Source organism: Hemiscyllium ocellatum, chromosome 18, assembly GCF_020745735.1.
Source record: "Hemiscyllium ocellatum isolate sHemOce1 chromosome 18, sHemOce1.pat.X.cur, whole genome shotgun sequence".
Classification (NCBI taxonomy): Eukaryota; Metazoa; Chordata; class Chondrichthyes; order Orectolobiformes; family Hemiscylliidae; genus Hemiscyllium; species Hemiscyllium ocellatum.
Window position 1 is genome coordinate 17,814,911 of NC_083418.1, and position 17,045 is coordinate 17,831,955.

A 17,045-nucleotide genomic window follows, 5' to 3' on the forward strand; every position below is an offset into this window, starting at 1 on the left:
TTGTAGGGAATCTAATCTAATCATATTTACATCCAAGGAGATCAAAAACAGCAACAAGGCATTTGAGATACCTTGGATAAATGAACCACAATACCTTTACCTCTATGCTCAGCTCCCCTTGGAATAAAGGATAGCATTCAACGAGCTCTCTTCATTGTGGACAGTACCTGTAAACTGACTTTATTTTTGTAATTCCCGCACTAGAATGCCTAAATCCCTGTGAATCTCAGAATTCTGCAGTTGTTCTCCATTTTTTTTTAAAAAGGAATTTGTAGTTTTCCTTCCAAAGTGGATAACGTCACATTTTGCTCCATGATTTGGATTTAGATTTAGATTTTATTGTCATGTGTATTCGAGTACAGGAGTACGGTGAAAAGTGTATAATGTTGTCACACACGGCACCATCCTCGGTACAAAGTACCTCATTACAAAAAATGCTTCAGTACAAAATAGTGAGAGAAACAGAGTTAAAAAGTTAAAACATTATACTAGTCTGCCAAATGTTTTGCCCATTCAGTCAATTTTTCGATAGCCGTCTGTAATCCCATTACGCCTTCTTCACAGCATTCAACCCCACACTTCACTCTCAGCACACGGTCTCTGTTAAAACTGCTGGGTACCGTCAGCTCATACTGTGCAGATATACAAAGGACTCAAGGAATAATGACCCTAGCAGCACTGTTTGGGGGAGTTTATTAGTGGTCCGTCATCACCATCAGGCATAGATTGGTTATCATGCATTACAACAAGCTTTGTGTACCATTAGCTTAGCCATCTCGTTGTACTCCATAAAACACTGCAAGCTGGAGTTGTAAGCCCACAGGAGTGAAGTCCAGTCCATCAGTGACAGATGTATTCCCCTCGGACCTCTGACACAGATTGTTAAAATAGCTTGGCCCAGACACACTAAGAGGTACCAGGAGAGGGCTTCAGGTTCTTGAAATTAGGTGAAAACAGAAACCATTTGATTGAACTTTTGAACAGAAGGGTTTTTACTTACAGGAGCCAGTCAACAGCTACAAGGAGGCTGATGTCTTGTGTGGGAAGGCCAACAGCAGTGAGAATCAACAGCATGGTGACCAGGCCGGCACTGGGTATACTTGCAGCTCCAATACTGGCCAGTGTAGCTGTCAAACTGTGAAGCAAACATGAAACAGTCTCTTTAGGGAAGAGGTCACAGTGTGTGGGCCACTGGGGAACTAGTCAATGTCTCCCTCTGGTGTGGATCATTTTCTGCCTGTCACTGTTCCCACTCGTTCCTCGGTTTTGGCTATTCTGCCCTCAGGCTGACCATCCGGAAAGTTCCGGCCTAATCTCGTGCTTTATCCTTTTGTGCTCCACTGTCTATGCAATGCTGTGGCCTGGAATTTGAAGGCTATTAGCTGCGATAGACTTGGTATAAAACTGATCTAACAATCCCCAGCTAGATCTGGCTTCACCATGTCGTTCCCCAGCTGAACCCTTTTATTACCACAGGTAATACATTCTCGAGAGTGAAGACAACTCCAAACTTTACCACAAATTGCCTCCTCCCTGCTGTTTCATCACTAACACCAAGCAGGAAGGGATCCCAAGACGCGCTATCCCAGTCTTACCATCCACACTCCAGGGTACCATGCTCCCCCAACCCTATAAGACAGTTCTCTGCCCTCACCTCAATCGTTCTCAGACTCACTTTCTGCACCAGACATGTTTCCAGCTCCTTGAATTCTTCAGTCAACCCCATTTCCATCACTCAATGCTCTCTCTCTCTCTCTCTCTCTCCACAGCTTATTTTTCCTTCAATTTTAAAAATAATGGCGACATTCAATATGACCGTTATTTTGATCAGGTTAGATGAAGAGTAGCATAACTGCTTCCTTTGGTTTTAGGACAAATGGTGGATGGGTCTCACGTGGAACCTGCCTTTGGGAGAGGTCCACATGACTTCACAATAAATCTGCCCAGAGACAAAGCGACATGACCTTCTTATCACGGAGACAGAGACTCATTCAAAGGTAAGAGCAAATATTGATGTGGGAACATGAAAGAAGGTGAGTTTACTGTTCCCCGGACTCTCATACTGTTCGGACAGCTCTGGAGGGCTGAGATTTACGGTGACTGTGATAACTTAATCGGGTGAGGGGTCAGGATTCAGATTCTTGCTATTGGAGTAAGACTTTCCCAATCTGTCCTTCCTCCCTTCAACAATGAGATCAACCTCTCACCAACAGGTCAAGAAGTCAATCTACAGGCATCTCTTTAAATACCCTAACTATGGCATTAACTTCCCCTTCACTAAGAGGCTCTGCTCTTGCTCCAACTGCAGTAGATGTATGTCCATATTGATTTGACACAATGAGTCGAATCCTACGCTTTTTTTTGGCTAAATCTGAGTTGGGTTGGGCTTGGGTTGAGGATTTATTGCTGTGAATCCTGGCGAATTCTCTTACTGTTCCTTACCAAACGCACCGCATTAATGACCAACCCCACTGCTATGGCACCCTTCATATCAGATGTTTGCTCCCTCTTATCATGATATCCACTGGAACATTGGCTCTCCCAGCGCCCATGCCCTCACTAAAGTGTACAGTGCGCCCAGATGAGCACTGTCATTCTGAGGTTGACCAACTCATTGACAGCGAAGATGCTGCCAGATTTCTCTGACAGGGACCTGGTGGATGGGGTGGGTGCAAGAGAGAGGAGTGCTCTTTGCAGACGGCCAGCAGATGACTCCGTGCCTCAAGATTCTGGTCTGACAAAAGCTTAAACACATGTACCTATAAGTTCAAGAACAGCTTCTTCCCTGCTGTTATCAGACTGCTGAATCGACCTCCCAAATTGCGAAGCTAGTGTTGATTTTGCCTTTGTGCAGCCATAACTCCGTACGCCTCACTCTGTCTGAACATCCTATAACCTGTATGTGTTTGTATGGTATGGTCTCTGCCTGCACTGCATGCAAATCCAAACTTTTCACTTTACTTAGGTACATGTGACAGCAATAAATCAAACCAGAGAACACCACCCAGGTTAACAGCGTTTTCGGGCTGCAATGTAGAAAGAAGGTCATTGATCTTCCCCACTCTGCTTCCTGTAGGCGAGACCTCCTACAGGGCTTCAATTCACAATGAACCAGAATTTCAACATTCCTCATCAACTCCAATTCTGATGTTTCCCCATTAGGGAATCATGTCCTGATTGGCATCTTATGATCTCTGATGTCAGCAAGTCAATGGAAAAGACAGATTCACTCAAAACCTCATCTTCCCCAAGGTACTATCTCTAGGACTGCAAGCCATCACATTGTCGCCACCATACCCTCAACACACAGGGGTATAGGTTGCTCAGAGTAGGGTTCCTATGGCACGGCTGGAGGAGGAGAAGGGTTCTCCTGATAGACACTTCACACTAGGGCCTACCTGGACACTTCCTTCGGCCACTTTACATGAGGTCAGGACAGTGATGTACAGGGTCTAGATGCTGAGGTGGAGCTCCCTGCAAACGACGGACACACAGTGCAGGAGGTGACTCAGGATGTCAAAGAGTCCGAGAGACCAGAGAGAACTTTATAACCATCCACTTGCATCCACTGAGCTGGTATTTTCTGTTCCTGTTATTATTTCATTGCAATGCTGTATATCTCTATGACTGTATGACTCTTCCTGTCTGAGATGGCCCAGCAAGCCACTCAGTTATATCATACTGCTTAAAATTCTGCAGGAAGGTATGGTACCAGCTGGACCAATCAGCATCAACGCAGCCACTGAGAAGGAGAAACAGCAGAAATTGCCCTGTTGACCCTGCAAAGTACCCTTCACTAATATCTGGGGGCTAGTGCCAAAATGGAGAGAGCTGTCTCACAGGAGAAAGTGAGGACTGCAGATGCTGGAGATCAGAGCTGAAAGTGTGTTACTGGAAAAGCGCAGCAGGTCAGGCAGCATCCAAGGAACAGGAGAATCGACGTTTCGGGCATAAGCCCTTCTTCAGGATTCCTGAAGAAGGGCTTATGCCCGAAATGTCGAATCTCCTGTTCCTTGGATGCTCGTCTGACCTGCTGCGCTTTTCCAGCAACACATTTTCAAATCTAGACTGAGACAAGGTGGGGGTATTTCTCCAGTTTCCTCATTTCCCCTCCCCCCACCTTGTCTCAGTCAAATCCCTCGAACTCAGCACCACCTTCCTAACCTGCAATCTTCTTCCTGACCTCTCCACCCCCACCCCACTCCGGCCTATCACCCTCACCTTGACCTCCTTCCACCTATCGCATTTCCAACGCCCCTCCCCCAAGTCCCTCCTCCCTACCTTTTATCTTAGCCTGCTGGACACACTTTCCTCATTCCTGAAGAAGGGCTTATGCCCGAAACGTCGAATCTCCTGTTCCTCGGATGCTGCCTGACCTGCTGCGCTTTTCCAGCAACACATTTTCAGAGCTGTCTCACAGACTAGTTAAGTGACAAGTGTGACAAGCTCATAGAAACATACCCTTGTGAGATATTACAAACACCAGGCAGACCCAGCAGAAGTGGCTGCACAGCTGTACACAGTCGGGAGGGAGTTGTCCTGGGAGCCCTCAACATTGACTCCGGACCCTATGAAGTCTCATGGCACTGGGTCAAGGTAGGAAGATAGGAACCAGCGAAGGCCATTCAGCCCTTTGAACCTTTTCTGCCATTCAATGAGATCCAAGCTGATCTGCGGCTTATCTCTGGAGAGCTATTAAGGAAAGCTCCTGCTGGTTACCATCCTCCCTTGGCTGATGAATCAGTACTCCTCCATGTTGAACAACACTTGGAGGAAGCACTGAGAGTGGTAGGGATATAGAATATACTCTGGGTGGGGGAATTTCATTGTCCACCATCACGAACGGCTCAGGAGCAGCACTACTGATCGAGCTGGTTGGGTTCGAAAGGACATAGCTTCTGCACTGAGTCTGCAGCAGGTGGTGAGGGAAGCAACCAGATGGAAAAACATGCTTGGCCTAACATTTACCAACCTGCCAGCAGCATGTGCATCTGTCCATGACAGCATCGGTAAGAGTTTCTGCCGTCACATTGAGAATACCCTCCAGCATAATGTGTCGCACAATCACTGTGTGATGTGAGGTAGAATATTGCTCTGGATAGGGGCAGCTCCAACAACACTCAAGAAGCTTGACGCCATCCAGAATGAAGCAACCTGCTCTATTGGCACCACACCCACAAGCATCCACTCCCTCCACCACCGATGCTCAGTATCTACATGACACGCTGCAGAAATTCACCAAAGATCGTTCAACAGCACCTTCCAAACCCACGACCATTTCCATCCAGAAAGGCGGGTGCAACAGATACGTGGGAATATTGGAACTTGCAAGCTGCCCTCCAAGTCACTCACCATCCGGACTTGGAAATAAATCACCGTTCCTTCACTGTCCCCAGATCAAAATCTTGGAATTCCATTCCCAACGGCATTGTGGGTCTACCTACAGTACATGAACTGCAGCAGTTCAAGAAGGCAGCTCACAGCAGTGAGCCTAAGCAGTGCTGTTTGAACCTTCAGTGAGGTTGCACACTGGGAGAATCTTCAGAAAAATTGGTTTGCACACTGCCCCCCAGTCGCCACATTCCACAGGTTCCAACAGAAGCAACTTGGTGGTTCGGGATGATCGTAATCTTTAGATTTCAGTGGGAATAGGTGTTATTGTTACAGGACTCACAACAAAACCAGCGAATGGACACTGCTTTCCACAGTTGTGAAGGGGACAACAGGAAATGCTTTCAAACCCACCTCACGGTCACTATCTGTCCAGCATCCAAGTGAACATTGTTCATCTGGGCGATGAATATAGCAGCCACAGCCTCATAGAGTGCGGTTCCATCCATGTTGATGGTCGCTCCGACAGGAAGGACGAAGCGGGTCACTCGCTTGTCAATTCCCAGATTCTCCTCCAGGCAGCGGAAGGTAACTGGCAGAGTGCCAGCACTGAGAAAAAAAAACAAACTGACACACTCACATCCATCAGACATCACCATCAGCTTCATATCCATAATCCTGCTCCCCCCCTCTTAGTCATTATCCCAGCAAACAGCTACCCTGCTCCAGTCTTCTTAATTCTATTCTGTTTAACCTGTTCCCTTTCCCACACAGACACCACCTCCCTGATGCCAGTTTGCCATTCCTCGCCCCATGTTCCTTGTTGTTCCTAGTTTGCTGCTTTCCCTTCCTTGCTCCCATCCCTGCCTGATCCCGACTCTCAGCCGTGACTGACCCAGCAGCCTCTGGCTCCTCTCCTCAGGCTCGGTTTGGATTGAATCCGGAATTTCCAGGTTAAATTTCCTGGCACACCTAGCTGCGCGGAATCGCCAATGTTTGACAACTCTGGAGCCATTCTTCCCCTCCCTCAATTTCTTTGTGTCAGTGGACATTGTCCTTGCTATTGTCTAGGCGCATGCGTTGAGTGCGTCGACACTCTGGGATAACCTGAGAAACCTGCAAACCACAAGTCAATGTATCCACTGGGGGACCCTTCCCATTCACTGTGGAAGTTGGATCCATTCAGAAGTGTAGTGTGTGTGAGAGACAGCTCATACTCAAAGCCCTGTGCTTCAAACAGACAGTTGCCCCTCTCCAAGATAAAAGCGACGAGGACCAACGCATTGTCCTGGTACCTGGATGCAGTTCCTAAGGCGGTGATCCAGGCCTGGAAGATGCCTGCTAAGAATAAGAAAGGATTTTTTCTTGTCACCACAAAATATATCAGAGGCAAGATGATGCCTCCGTGGATGATGAGCCCTGTGATGACAGTCACCATGTACATGCCCAGTTGCCTAGCGACGACCTCCAAGTCTTTAATGGCTATAATCTTTCCACAGATTAGGCAGGCGATACCGAAGGGCGAATACCTTTAATAACACAAAGGGGAAATATCAAAGATTAGAGCTCAGAAAGGACTTTTGAAGATTAACACTCGGCCTGTCTGCCTGTTGTGGTTCACTCTGACCTTTGGGTTATGTCTCACTTGAGGGAGTTTGGTACTAGACATGGCATTGTGCTGTGTTTCAGCCTGAGATGAATGGTCAACTCTTGTTCCTATATCTGCTGTCCCCAGGTGTGTGCAAGAGGCAACCTTGTTATTACCATTTCATTTTATATCATGTCATGTATGTTCTCCCTCCCCTTTAGGGAAACAGTTGTAAAGATACAGGTCTTTGAGCTACACCATGAATATGCCAACAGGTGCTGGTATGGCATTTGAGCATAGAACATCAGACCCAGAAGTAAAGACACTGCCCCAGCCCCACCAAGACTTCCATATCCATATCGTGAAGGCTGTTACAACAAGGTGTATATTTGGGGCATTTCAGTGTCAGAATGCTGTATTAGAACATTGACTTATAGCAATAAAACACAGTCTCTAACCCACTGCAAGTTCTCGTCTCTATCTATCATTTATCCATGTGAACAATCAAGATATATAATCAGGAAATGTCAGTAAATTAGATTCCTAACTCCTGAGCTCAGAGGCTATGAAGGGTTTTTTTTGGAGTGAAAGTCAATATGGAAATTATTTTGAATATTACAGTAATCAAATTTAATGATCTCATATTGGATTCAAAACAACGTCCCCGGGTTTCAGAATCTTTTAATCACCCAGCTAAGAGCTACCTGGACCAGGGGCGTGTGCCCTGCACAGCGTCTTGACTGGTGTCAAAAAAAATTAAATCAACTCAGTCATTTTGTTTACTTGCATTGTCTGTGTGTTTTTTTCCCCAAGGTTCCAAAAATAATGCAATAGCTTTTAAAATAGTAAATACTGCTCCTAGAATTCAAGGAATCAGTTCCAACACTGAATATACCTCAAAAAAGGAGCAGCTCTTAGAGCCACCAATGTTTTCCTGTCCTCCATCTTGGATTACCCAGAATCCAACAGTTCATATATTTGGATTATAGCATGGTTATTCGTGTTCTGTGTGAGTGATATGAAGATTTAGTAGGTTTTCTAAATTGATGAAAGACCATAAGAAATGGGACAGGAGTAGGCCATTTGATTCTTCAAGCCTGTTCTCCTGTTCAGCAGGATCACCTCTGATACCTCATTGCAACACATTGATAATCACATTCCTGTTAGTTCAAACATGCTTTGGAAAAATGGCTGCCAGGTTTCCAACATGACATCAGTGACTGCAGTTCAAATGGACTTCGTTGGCTGTCAAATGCTTTGAGACATCTAGTGGTTGTAAGTGGCATTGTGTAAATGCAAGTCTGTATGTTATTGATATTTGGCCAACTCAGTTTCTACTCTATACAGAGCAAGTAAAGGGGCAGGCCTTTTCGTTTCGCAGGAAGAGAAAAGTCAAAAGTTTTGGCACCAAGTAATATCTGCTTTGTGGATTCTTCACTAGCATCACTAGGGGAGGTACGGTGGCTCAGTGGTTAGCACTACTGCCTCACAGCGCCAGGGACCCAGGTTTGATTCCAGCCTCGGGCGACTGTGTGGAGTTTGCACGTACTCCCTGCGTCTGGGTGGGTTTCCTCCGGGTGCTCTGACTTCCTCCCACAATCCAAAGGTGCGCAGGTTAGGTGAATTGGCCATGCTAAATTGCCCATAGTGTTCAGGGATGTGTAGGTTAGGTGCATTAGTCAGGGGGAAATGCAGGGTAGATATTCCTGATGAAGGGCTCTGACCCGAAACATCGAATTTCCTGTTCCTTGGATGCTGCCTGACCTGCTGTGCTTTAACCAGCAACACATTTTCAGCTCTGATCTCCAGCATCTGCAGACTTCACTTTTTACTCGGAAATGCAGGGTAATAGGGTAGGGGATTGGGTCTGGGTCAGAGGGTCGGAATGGACTAGCTGGGCCGAAAGGCCTACTCCCATACTGTAGGGATTCTATGATGAGTATCTACAACGATTTCTAACAACACAAGTTGGTAATCCTAATCCAAACACAGCTCTCAATCTGGTGAACTCAGTATGGGTATGAGATTTGGGTATAATCTCCCCTGTAAAGAGCATGGTTGCAAAGCTACTCATGATACTTGGTATTGGCACGCCAACTGCACTACTGACTTCCAGCTCTGTAAGCCACCGCTGTGCGTGGGTGTCTGACGCCAAAGGAACACTGCTTGGCTGCTGTATTGGGTACATAACCACACACACAGTTTCATACTCAGCAACAGGGAAATTTCCGAAAAGCATTTAAAACACAACACAACATATAGGGGAAGCAATAGCTCACTGGTATTATCACTAGGCTACCACTTGATGCCTGGAGGAAGAACACTTCATCTTCCACCTCGGAACACTTCAAACCCAGGGCATCAATGTGGATTTCACCAGTTTCCTCATGTCCCTTTCCCCCACCTCAACCCAGCTCCAACCTTGTAGCTCAGCACTGCCCTCATGACCTGTCCCACCTGCCTATCATCCTTTCCACCTATCCACTCCACCCTCCTCTCTGACCTATCACCTCCATCCCCACCCCCAATCACCTATTGTACTCTATGCTACTTTCTTCCCACCCCCACCCTTCTCTCATTTATCTCTCCACCCTTCAGGCTCTCTGCCTGTATTCCTGATGAAGGGCTTTTGCCCAAAACGTCAATTTCCTGTTTCTTGGATGCTGCCTGACCTGCTGTGCTTTTCCAGCACCACTCTAATCTAGACATGGGCCATTGCAAGTCCAATGTGGCTGCTTTAATGATGCCTGACACCAGAGGAAGGTCAGCTTCTGAACAGGAGGCAAAAACATCGAGGGACCAATATGTGGGCACTCCAAATGCCACATATTTGGAGTGAAATATTATACCATGTCAAAACCCTGGAACTCCCTCCTTACTCACTGGGTATGTTTGCGTCTTTATCAATGTAACAATCACACCCACTGTCAAGGTAACTGCCTTCCCACTCCTCTCTGAGCTAACTGTGTGGGCTTCAGCCTGGATACTCCAACCATCTGCTCCAACCCTCAGCCATGCCTTCATCACCTCACAACGCTGCTAATGCACACACACACATATATACACACCCCACACATACACAGTCACACACACCCACATACACAATCACCGCCACACAAACACATTCACACAGTCACACATACCCACATACACATGCAACCTCACACAAACGCATTCACACGGTCATACACACTCTCCCTCACACACACATACACACAGTCACACACACCCACATACACACTCACCACCATACAAACACATACACACACATCCCCACACAGACACATACATATGCACAGACTCACCCTGACAGATGCAGACACAAACACACTCAGCCTCACACAAACACATCCATCCTCACACAGACACGTACACATATGCAGACACACCCTTACAGACACAGGCACACACAGACACTCACATACACACTCACCCTCACACAAACACATACACACAGACACACACACCCCTACACAGATACATCCACGCGCAAGCACACAGACACACACCCTGCCCCCACGCATTTATCACACACACACATATACCCCATATCCACATAGATCGGACTTTCCTGATGAAACATTGATTCTCCTACTCCTCGGATGCTGCCTGACCTTTTCAAGCACCACACTCTTGATTGCCTCAGATTAGCAAATGCTCCGTGTTAAATTCCAAATTCATGTTAATTAAATGTTGAATTTTAATTAACATAATTCAATTAATACAGAAACCAGTGTTTAAAATTCAGCTTCTTCATTCTTGTTGTGAAGTGCCTTCACCCTCCCTCACCTCTTTCTACAACCCAGCAAAACATTCACACTCATTGAATTCTAGCTTTGTAAGCACGCCCGGTTTTAATTGCTACACTATTTACGGCTGTACCATTCAGTAGCCAAGACCCTCAAGTCTGTAGTTCACCTTCCTAAACCTCTCCACTTCATTTTCTTTCTTTGAGGTATTCCTTAAGATCCATTTCCACCCAAATACCTAATCATTTGCCTTAATATCTCCCTAATGGCACATGGCGGGCGGTACAGTGGCTCAGTGGTTAGCACTGCTGCCTCACAGCACCAGGGCCCCAGGTTCAATCCTAGCCTCGGGTGACTGTCTGTGTGGAGTTTGCACGTTCTCCCTGTGACTGTGCGGGTTTCCTCCCACAGTCCAAAGATGTGCAGGTCAGGTGAATTGGCCAGGCTAGATTGCCCATAGTGTTAGGTGCATTAGTCAGAGGGAAATGAGTCTGGGTGGGTTACTCTTTGGAGGGACTGGTTGGGCTGATGGGCCTGTTTCCACACTGTAGGGAATCTAATCTGACATTGCTTGCTCCGATATATTTTTATGCAACTTGTCATATTATTACCTTTCTGGCACTTTATAAACACGAGGCGCCAGATGTTACAATCAGTGTCGGAAACCCTGTTTCCATCTCCGGTTGGATTGTAACTTAAGTATTCAACTGTAGATGTCTTCCATACTGGCATTTCCTGGACAGAGGCCTCCTGTTAGGAATCTGTCCAGGAATCCACAAACCCCATCATCAAAGAGAATGGGAATGGATACCACATTTTACAGCTGTCAGTGGGGTGCGTTCTCTGATTCAAATAGCTCGTAACACTTCGCTAGTTGCTGTGACTGGGCACAGAATGTAAACATGTGGGTAAGAGTGCCGGTTAGTCAAGGGCTTGGAGTGCCTGTTAGGTAGGATACCAGATAAATAACAAAGTGCAATGGGCAATTTGGAGGGTGGGTATCAAGGGCTTTGATGATACAACCAGCAGAAAGGGATGGGGTAGGTATGCCATCCAGGGGAGTACCATGCCAATTGTTTGAGGGTGGGCAAGTTGTCAGGAACAGGGGGAAATCAGAGCAGCAGCTGGAGATATGGGCTCCCAGGTCTGAGATCTGGGAAGGTTCAGGCCAGTGGGTGTGAGGGATTATGTCTGGTGGAATTGTCAGGAGAGTCTGGTTATGTTTGGAGGGGGTCAGGATGGGGAAGGGGGTAATGTTCAAGCTGGAGACCAGGGTGTGTCACCATCAGGGGTCAAGTCTGTGGTGATGATTGGGGGATAACGAGATCCTATTGGGTGATGGCTCCAGGCCGGGAAAGTATTTGGTTGTGGTGGGAGTGGGATTCAGTTGAGGGGTTGAATGTGGCATTCCATTTGCTAGTCATCCAGGAATTGGAAAAGGTTTTAATCTAGTAACTGGCCCTGGGTCACAATGAGCTCCACTGCTCTTTGAAATCCAAGACTTTAAAGGATTGTTTCAGAGGCTTTCCTCACAGGGGAATGGTACTTTGGAATCTTCAATTTCCCGGACCATTCCCATGGAGTCAGTGGTCTCTGGATTGCCTTATGACCCTGATGGGCATCTCTCATTGACCAAGTCCCAGCCACTCGCTGGCCATCGGAGTATCAGGCCAAGTTATTGTTGCAAAGTCATATTTTCCAACCGGGGGAGAACGTAAATATTTATAATCGAGCCCGTCAGTCCAATGCGTCTACACATTCACATCCGCACCAAATGCCACTTATTAGATCAGTCAAGACTCTCAACCAATGTCCAGGGAACTTCCAACATTAATTAACCACATCAGTGTCCCCTGGTTCACCAAACATTTTCAGCTGAAGGAAAGGTGCCATGAGGAAAGGTTGGCGAAATGCTTCCCCTTTATAAGTGAATGACTGGTTACAATTCAATTAACATGGAATGTGGCCCAGGGTGAGGCAGATGTTGATGTTCTTTTGGCTGTGAGGAGTCCATTCTTGAGACAACTGTGATGATTAGAAAAACAGACTGTTTTTTCTTTGTTTAACCAAAGAGAGTACTGGTGCAGTCCTTACCACATGATCATTATCACCAGCTTCATGACAATCTCATTGAGGATGTTGAAGAATTCTACCATCAGCCTTGCCCTCTCCCCCATTTTCCCCATCGCGATGCCAAAGGCGATGAAAAATCCAATGAGACCTGCAGAGGGGTAAAGCACAAATGTCTTGAGACTGGGAGAATGTGGCATCTGTAAAGAGACATTACCAACTCATACAACCATGTACTCAACCCTGATTTAGATTAACATAGAGAGCGGGAGAATCTCTAAGGGGAGATTCATGTTGCAGTTGTATAAGACTCTGGTGAGGCCTCATCTGGAGTATTGTGTGCAGTTTTGGTCGCCATACTATAGGAAGGATGTGGAAGCTTTAGAACGAGTGCAGAGGAGGTTTACCAGGATGTTGCCTGGAATGGTAGGAAAATCTTATGAGGAAAGGCTGAGGCACTTGGGGCTGTTCTCATTGGAGAAGAGAAGGTTTAGGGGAGATCTGATAGAAGTGTATAAGATGATTAGGGGTTTAGATACGGTAGATACTAAGAACCTTTTACCGCTAATGGAGTCAGGTGTTACTAGGGGACATAGCTTTAAATTAAGGGGTGGTAGGTATAGGACAGATGTTAGGGGTAGATTCTTCACACAGCGGGTTGTGAGTTCATGGAATGCCCTGCCCGTATCAGTGGTGAACTCTTCTTCTTTATGGTCATTTAAGCGGGCATTGGATAGGCATTTGGAAGTTATTGGGCTAGTATAGGTTAGGTAGGATTCGGTCGGCGCAACATCGAGGGCCGAAGGGCCTGTACTGCGCTGTATCCTTCTATGTTCTATGTTCTATTCGGAAACAGGATTATTTCAAAGGGTAATCATAAGCTGTATTCATATCACATTAACAAAGAAACTACACACTGCATGGATTAGTGCTGGGCTCCTTAGCTATTAATATTATGTGAGTATATTGAAGGGATTGAGAGTAATGTGTCCAAGTTACAGATATACAAAGCCAAGTGAGAAAGTTGTGAGGAGGACACAGAGTTAGAGAGATGATGCTTGCTGTGACAGGAAGAACAGACAAACAGAACTTTTTAAAATGATGACAAACTATTGTGTGTTCATGGTGAGTCAGACTTGTGTCATTGTACATTAAACCAAGCAAGTTGATGGAATAATTGACTTGATGGGAGTTTAGCCTTTAGTCATGGGGACTGGGGTGTAAGGCAATGAGGTCATGTACAGGCCTATGGTGTGTCCACAACATGGTTTTAGTCACCACATCTAAGGGAGGGGATACCTGCATCAGAGGGAGTGGCACAGTGGCTCAGTGGTTAGCACTGCTGTCTCACAGTGCCAGGGAGGCAGGTTCTACCCTCAGGTGACTGTGTGCAGTTTGCACGCTCTCGCTGTGTCTGTGTGGGTTTCCTCCCACAGTCTAAAGATGTGCGGGTCAGGGTGGATTGGCCACACTGAATTGCCCATTGTGTCCAGGGATGTGCAGATTAGCCATGGGAAATGCAGGGTTACAGGGACAGGTTGGGATGCTCTTCAGAGGGTCAGTGTGGACTTGATGGGCTGAATGACCTGCTTCCACATTGTGGGGATTCCACAATGTTACATCAGCAAGGCAGACCTTGAATGATAGGGGGTGGAGGAGTGTTTGGGGAGGCTTAGATTGTATAGAGTTGCTGCTACATACAGCAAACAGATCTTTTACCTCATTTAAATATCCGGTGATCTGTAAGATATAGAAAGAGAACTGAAGTGATCCTACCCAAAACATTCATGCCATCCTTGAACTGTAAGGTCTTTGTGACAGTGAAACTGGGCCCCTCTGACTCTGCCAGAGTTTCATTTGCTGCTTCCAGCAGGAGCCCAGTCAGGTTGGAAATAGTCCTAGTTTCAGGAGGATTCTCCACCTTCTTAGTCACTGTTTGTATCTATCGGAAGAAAGAGGCACAGTTAGCGGGGAAAGGAAATGGCTGCGTTCCACACCACAAACCCCCTGGATTTTAAAACGTGGAGGTATTCAGATGAGTGTGCAGACTCGAAGGGTCAGTATGGGCTTGATGGGCCAACTGGCCTGCTTCCACAAAGTAGGGGTTCTGTGAGTGTTCATGTGCTCACCGAATCACACTGCATTGACAGAGCAATGGAGAACTGCGCTAACCAGTTATTCCTCCTGTCACCTATTTACTATCCCTTCTGAGCTTTCCCCTCTAATGCTGAATGTTCCATACCCAGCAAAGGTCTATTTTGTCCCTTTGAATTTCAGGCACAACGTGACGTTGCATGTTTCTTCCATCGCCTTCACCTCTGCGCCGATTTCAATGGACAATAGTCCGCTCTCTGTCCCACAGAACCAATACTCTCCCTCCACCTGGATCGCTCTCTCTCGCCTTCTAACTGCACTTGATCTGTTCATTCAGAACTGTCGACGTGACATTGGTCACTCCAATTCCTCGACCCATCCCCCTGTACCCATTCCAACCTATCCTCCCGGGAACTGATTGCTCTCAGATCCAACCCTGACTTTATAATTAAGCTTGCCAATCAGGGTGGTGCTGCTGTAGTCTGGTGACCTCTATAGCTCTTGGAGTCCACCTCCTATCACCTCCTGGATCATGACCCCCATTATGGAACACCAGACCATTGTGTCCACTACGGTCACCAACCACATTTCATTTGGTGATCTCCCCTCCTCCACTGCCTCCAAGCTGATAGTTTCCCAAACCCATACAGCTCACTTCTACCTCCTTCCCAAGATCCACAAACAGGACTGGCCAGGGAGACCCATTGTTTCTGCCTGCCCCTGCCCCACCGAATCCAGCTCTTCCTACCTCGACTCGATGTTGTTCTCCCCTTGTTCAGTTCCTTCCCACTTCCACCTGCGACTCCTATGACACTTTTACACTAGTTTCAGACTGTGCAGCTTGTGGTCTCCAAGTGCCTCCTCTTCCCATGGACGTGCAATCCCCCATCAGGATGTTCTCAGGGTTCACCTCTTCTTCCTGGGAATGAGGCCTGAACTGTCCCCACTCTCTCCCCCTGCCCAAGCTGGTCCTCACCCTGAACAACTTCTCCTTTAACTCCTCTCACATTCTTCAGGTCAGACGGGTTGCCATGGATACCCACATGAACCCCAGTTATACCTGTCTCTTTGTGGAACACTCCTTGTTCCAGTCCTATTTTGGCCCCCACCCATTATTCTTTCACCGATATATCGATGATATTCTTGGTGCGGACTCCCTCTCACATCTGAAATTGGAGAGGTTTATCGACTTTGCTTCCAATATTCACCCCGCTCTCACCTTCACCTGGTCCATCTCTAACTCCTCCCTTCCCTTCCTCGACATCTCTGTTTCCATTTCTGAGGAAAGGCTAGCCACTAATATCCACTACCCACCGACTGCCACAGTTACCTGGACTATACATCCTCACACCCTGCATCTTGTAAAGACTCTATTCCATTCTCCCAGTTTCTCCATCTCTGACACGTTAGTTCTAATGCCAACTTCCACAAGGCTACCTCCAAAATGTTCACCTTCTTCCTCAACCAAGGATTCCCCACTCCTCCTCAGTTTGACCCATCTCCCACACTTGAGCTCTCACCCTCTTTTTTTCCCTCCCACAACAGCGATATGGTCCACCTCTCCCTCACCTACTGTGCCACCAGCAACCACATCCAGCGGCTCATTAACCACCATGCCCACCAGCTCTATCAGGATGCCACCACTAGACACACATTCCCCGACCCTCCCCTCCACCTTCCACAGTGACCATTCCCTCCAGGACACCCTGGTCCACTTTTGCTTCACTCACAATACCCCCACCACACACTCCCAACATCCCCCCGCAACCACAGAAAGTGTAACAACACTTGCTTGTTTACATCCTCCCTCCCCAGTATTCAAGGGCCCAAACATACCTTCCAGGTGAAGCAGCGCTTTACCTCCATTTCACTCAATCTAGTTTACCACGTTCACAATGTGGTCTCCCTTACATTGGGGAAATGAAGCGTAGAGTGGGAAACCATTCACAGAATACCTACATTCTGTCTGCAGCAAAGACCCTGAGCCTGTTCCCTGGCCAACATCTCTGTCTCAGTCTTGCCGCAGTGTTCCAGCGGAACTCAGTGCATGCTGGAAGAACAGCACCTCATTATCCACTTGGGGGACCCTGCAGCCTTCAGGACACAATATTCAGTTCCACAATCTTACAGCCTGAGCACCTTCTCCCATGTCCTTACCCTAAATCTCACACACGAGACACGGGCTGCTGCCACCACCAACCCACTGTCAGCTA

The 17,045-nt window shown here is 47.0% G+C and overlaps 1 protein-coding gene across 4 annotated transcripts in view; it reads right to left on the bottom strand.

Annotated features, from left to right (window-relative positions):
• The window catches only part of LOC132824350 (excitatory amino acid transporter 2-like), a 255,636-nt gene that overhangs the window by 17,154 nt on the left and 221,437 nt on the right, over window positions 1-17,045 (bottom strand). For all 4 annotated transcript variants that reach the window (XM_060838712.1, XM_060838711.1, XM_060838714.1 and 1 more), the window contains exons 6-10: window positions 14,515-14,680; window positions 12,763-12,889; window positions 6,627-6,860; window positions 5,746-5,940; window positions 1,001-1,135 (exon numbers count right to left, since the gene is read on the bottom strand). In XM_060838712.1, the coding sequence (XP_060694695.1) occupies window positions 1,001-1,135; window positions 5,746-5,940; window positions 6,627-6,860; window positions 12,763-12,889; window positions 14,515-14,680 (857 nt within the window). The remainder of the gene's footprint in view (window positions 1-1,000; window positions 1,136-5,745; window positions 5,941-6,626; window positions 6,861-12,762; window positions 12,890-14,514; window positions 14,681-17,045) is intronic.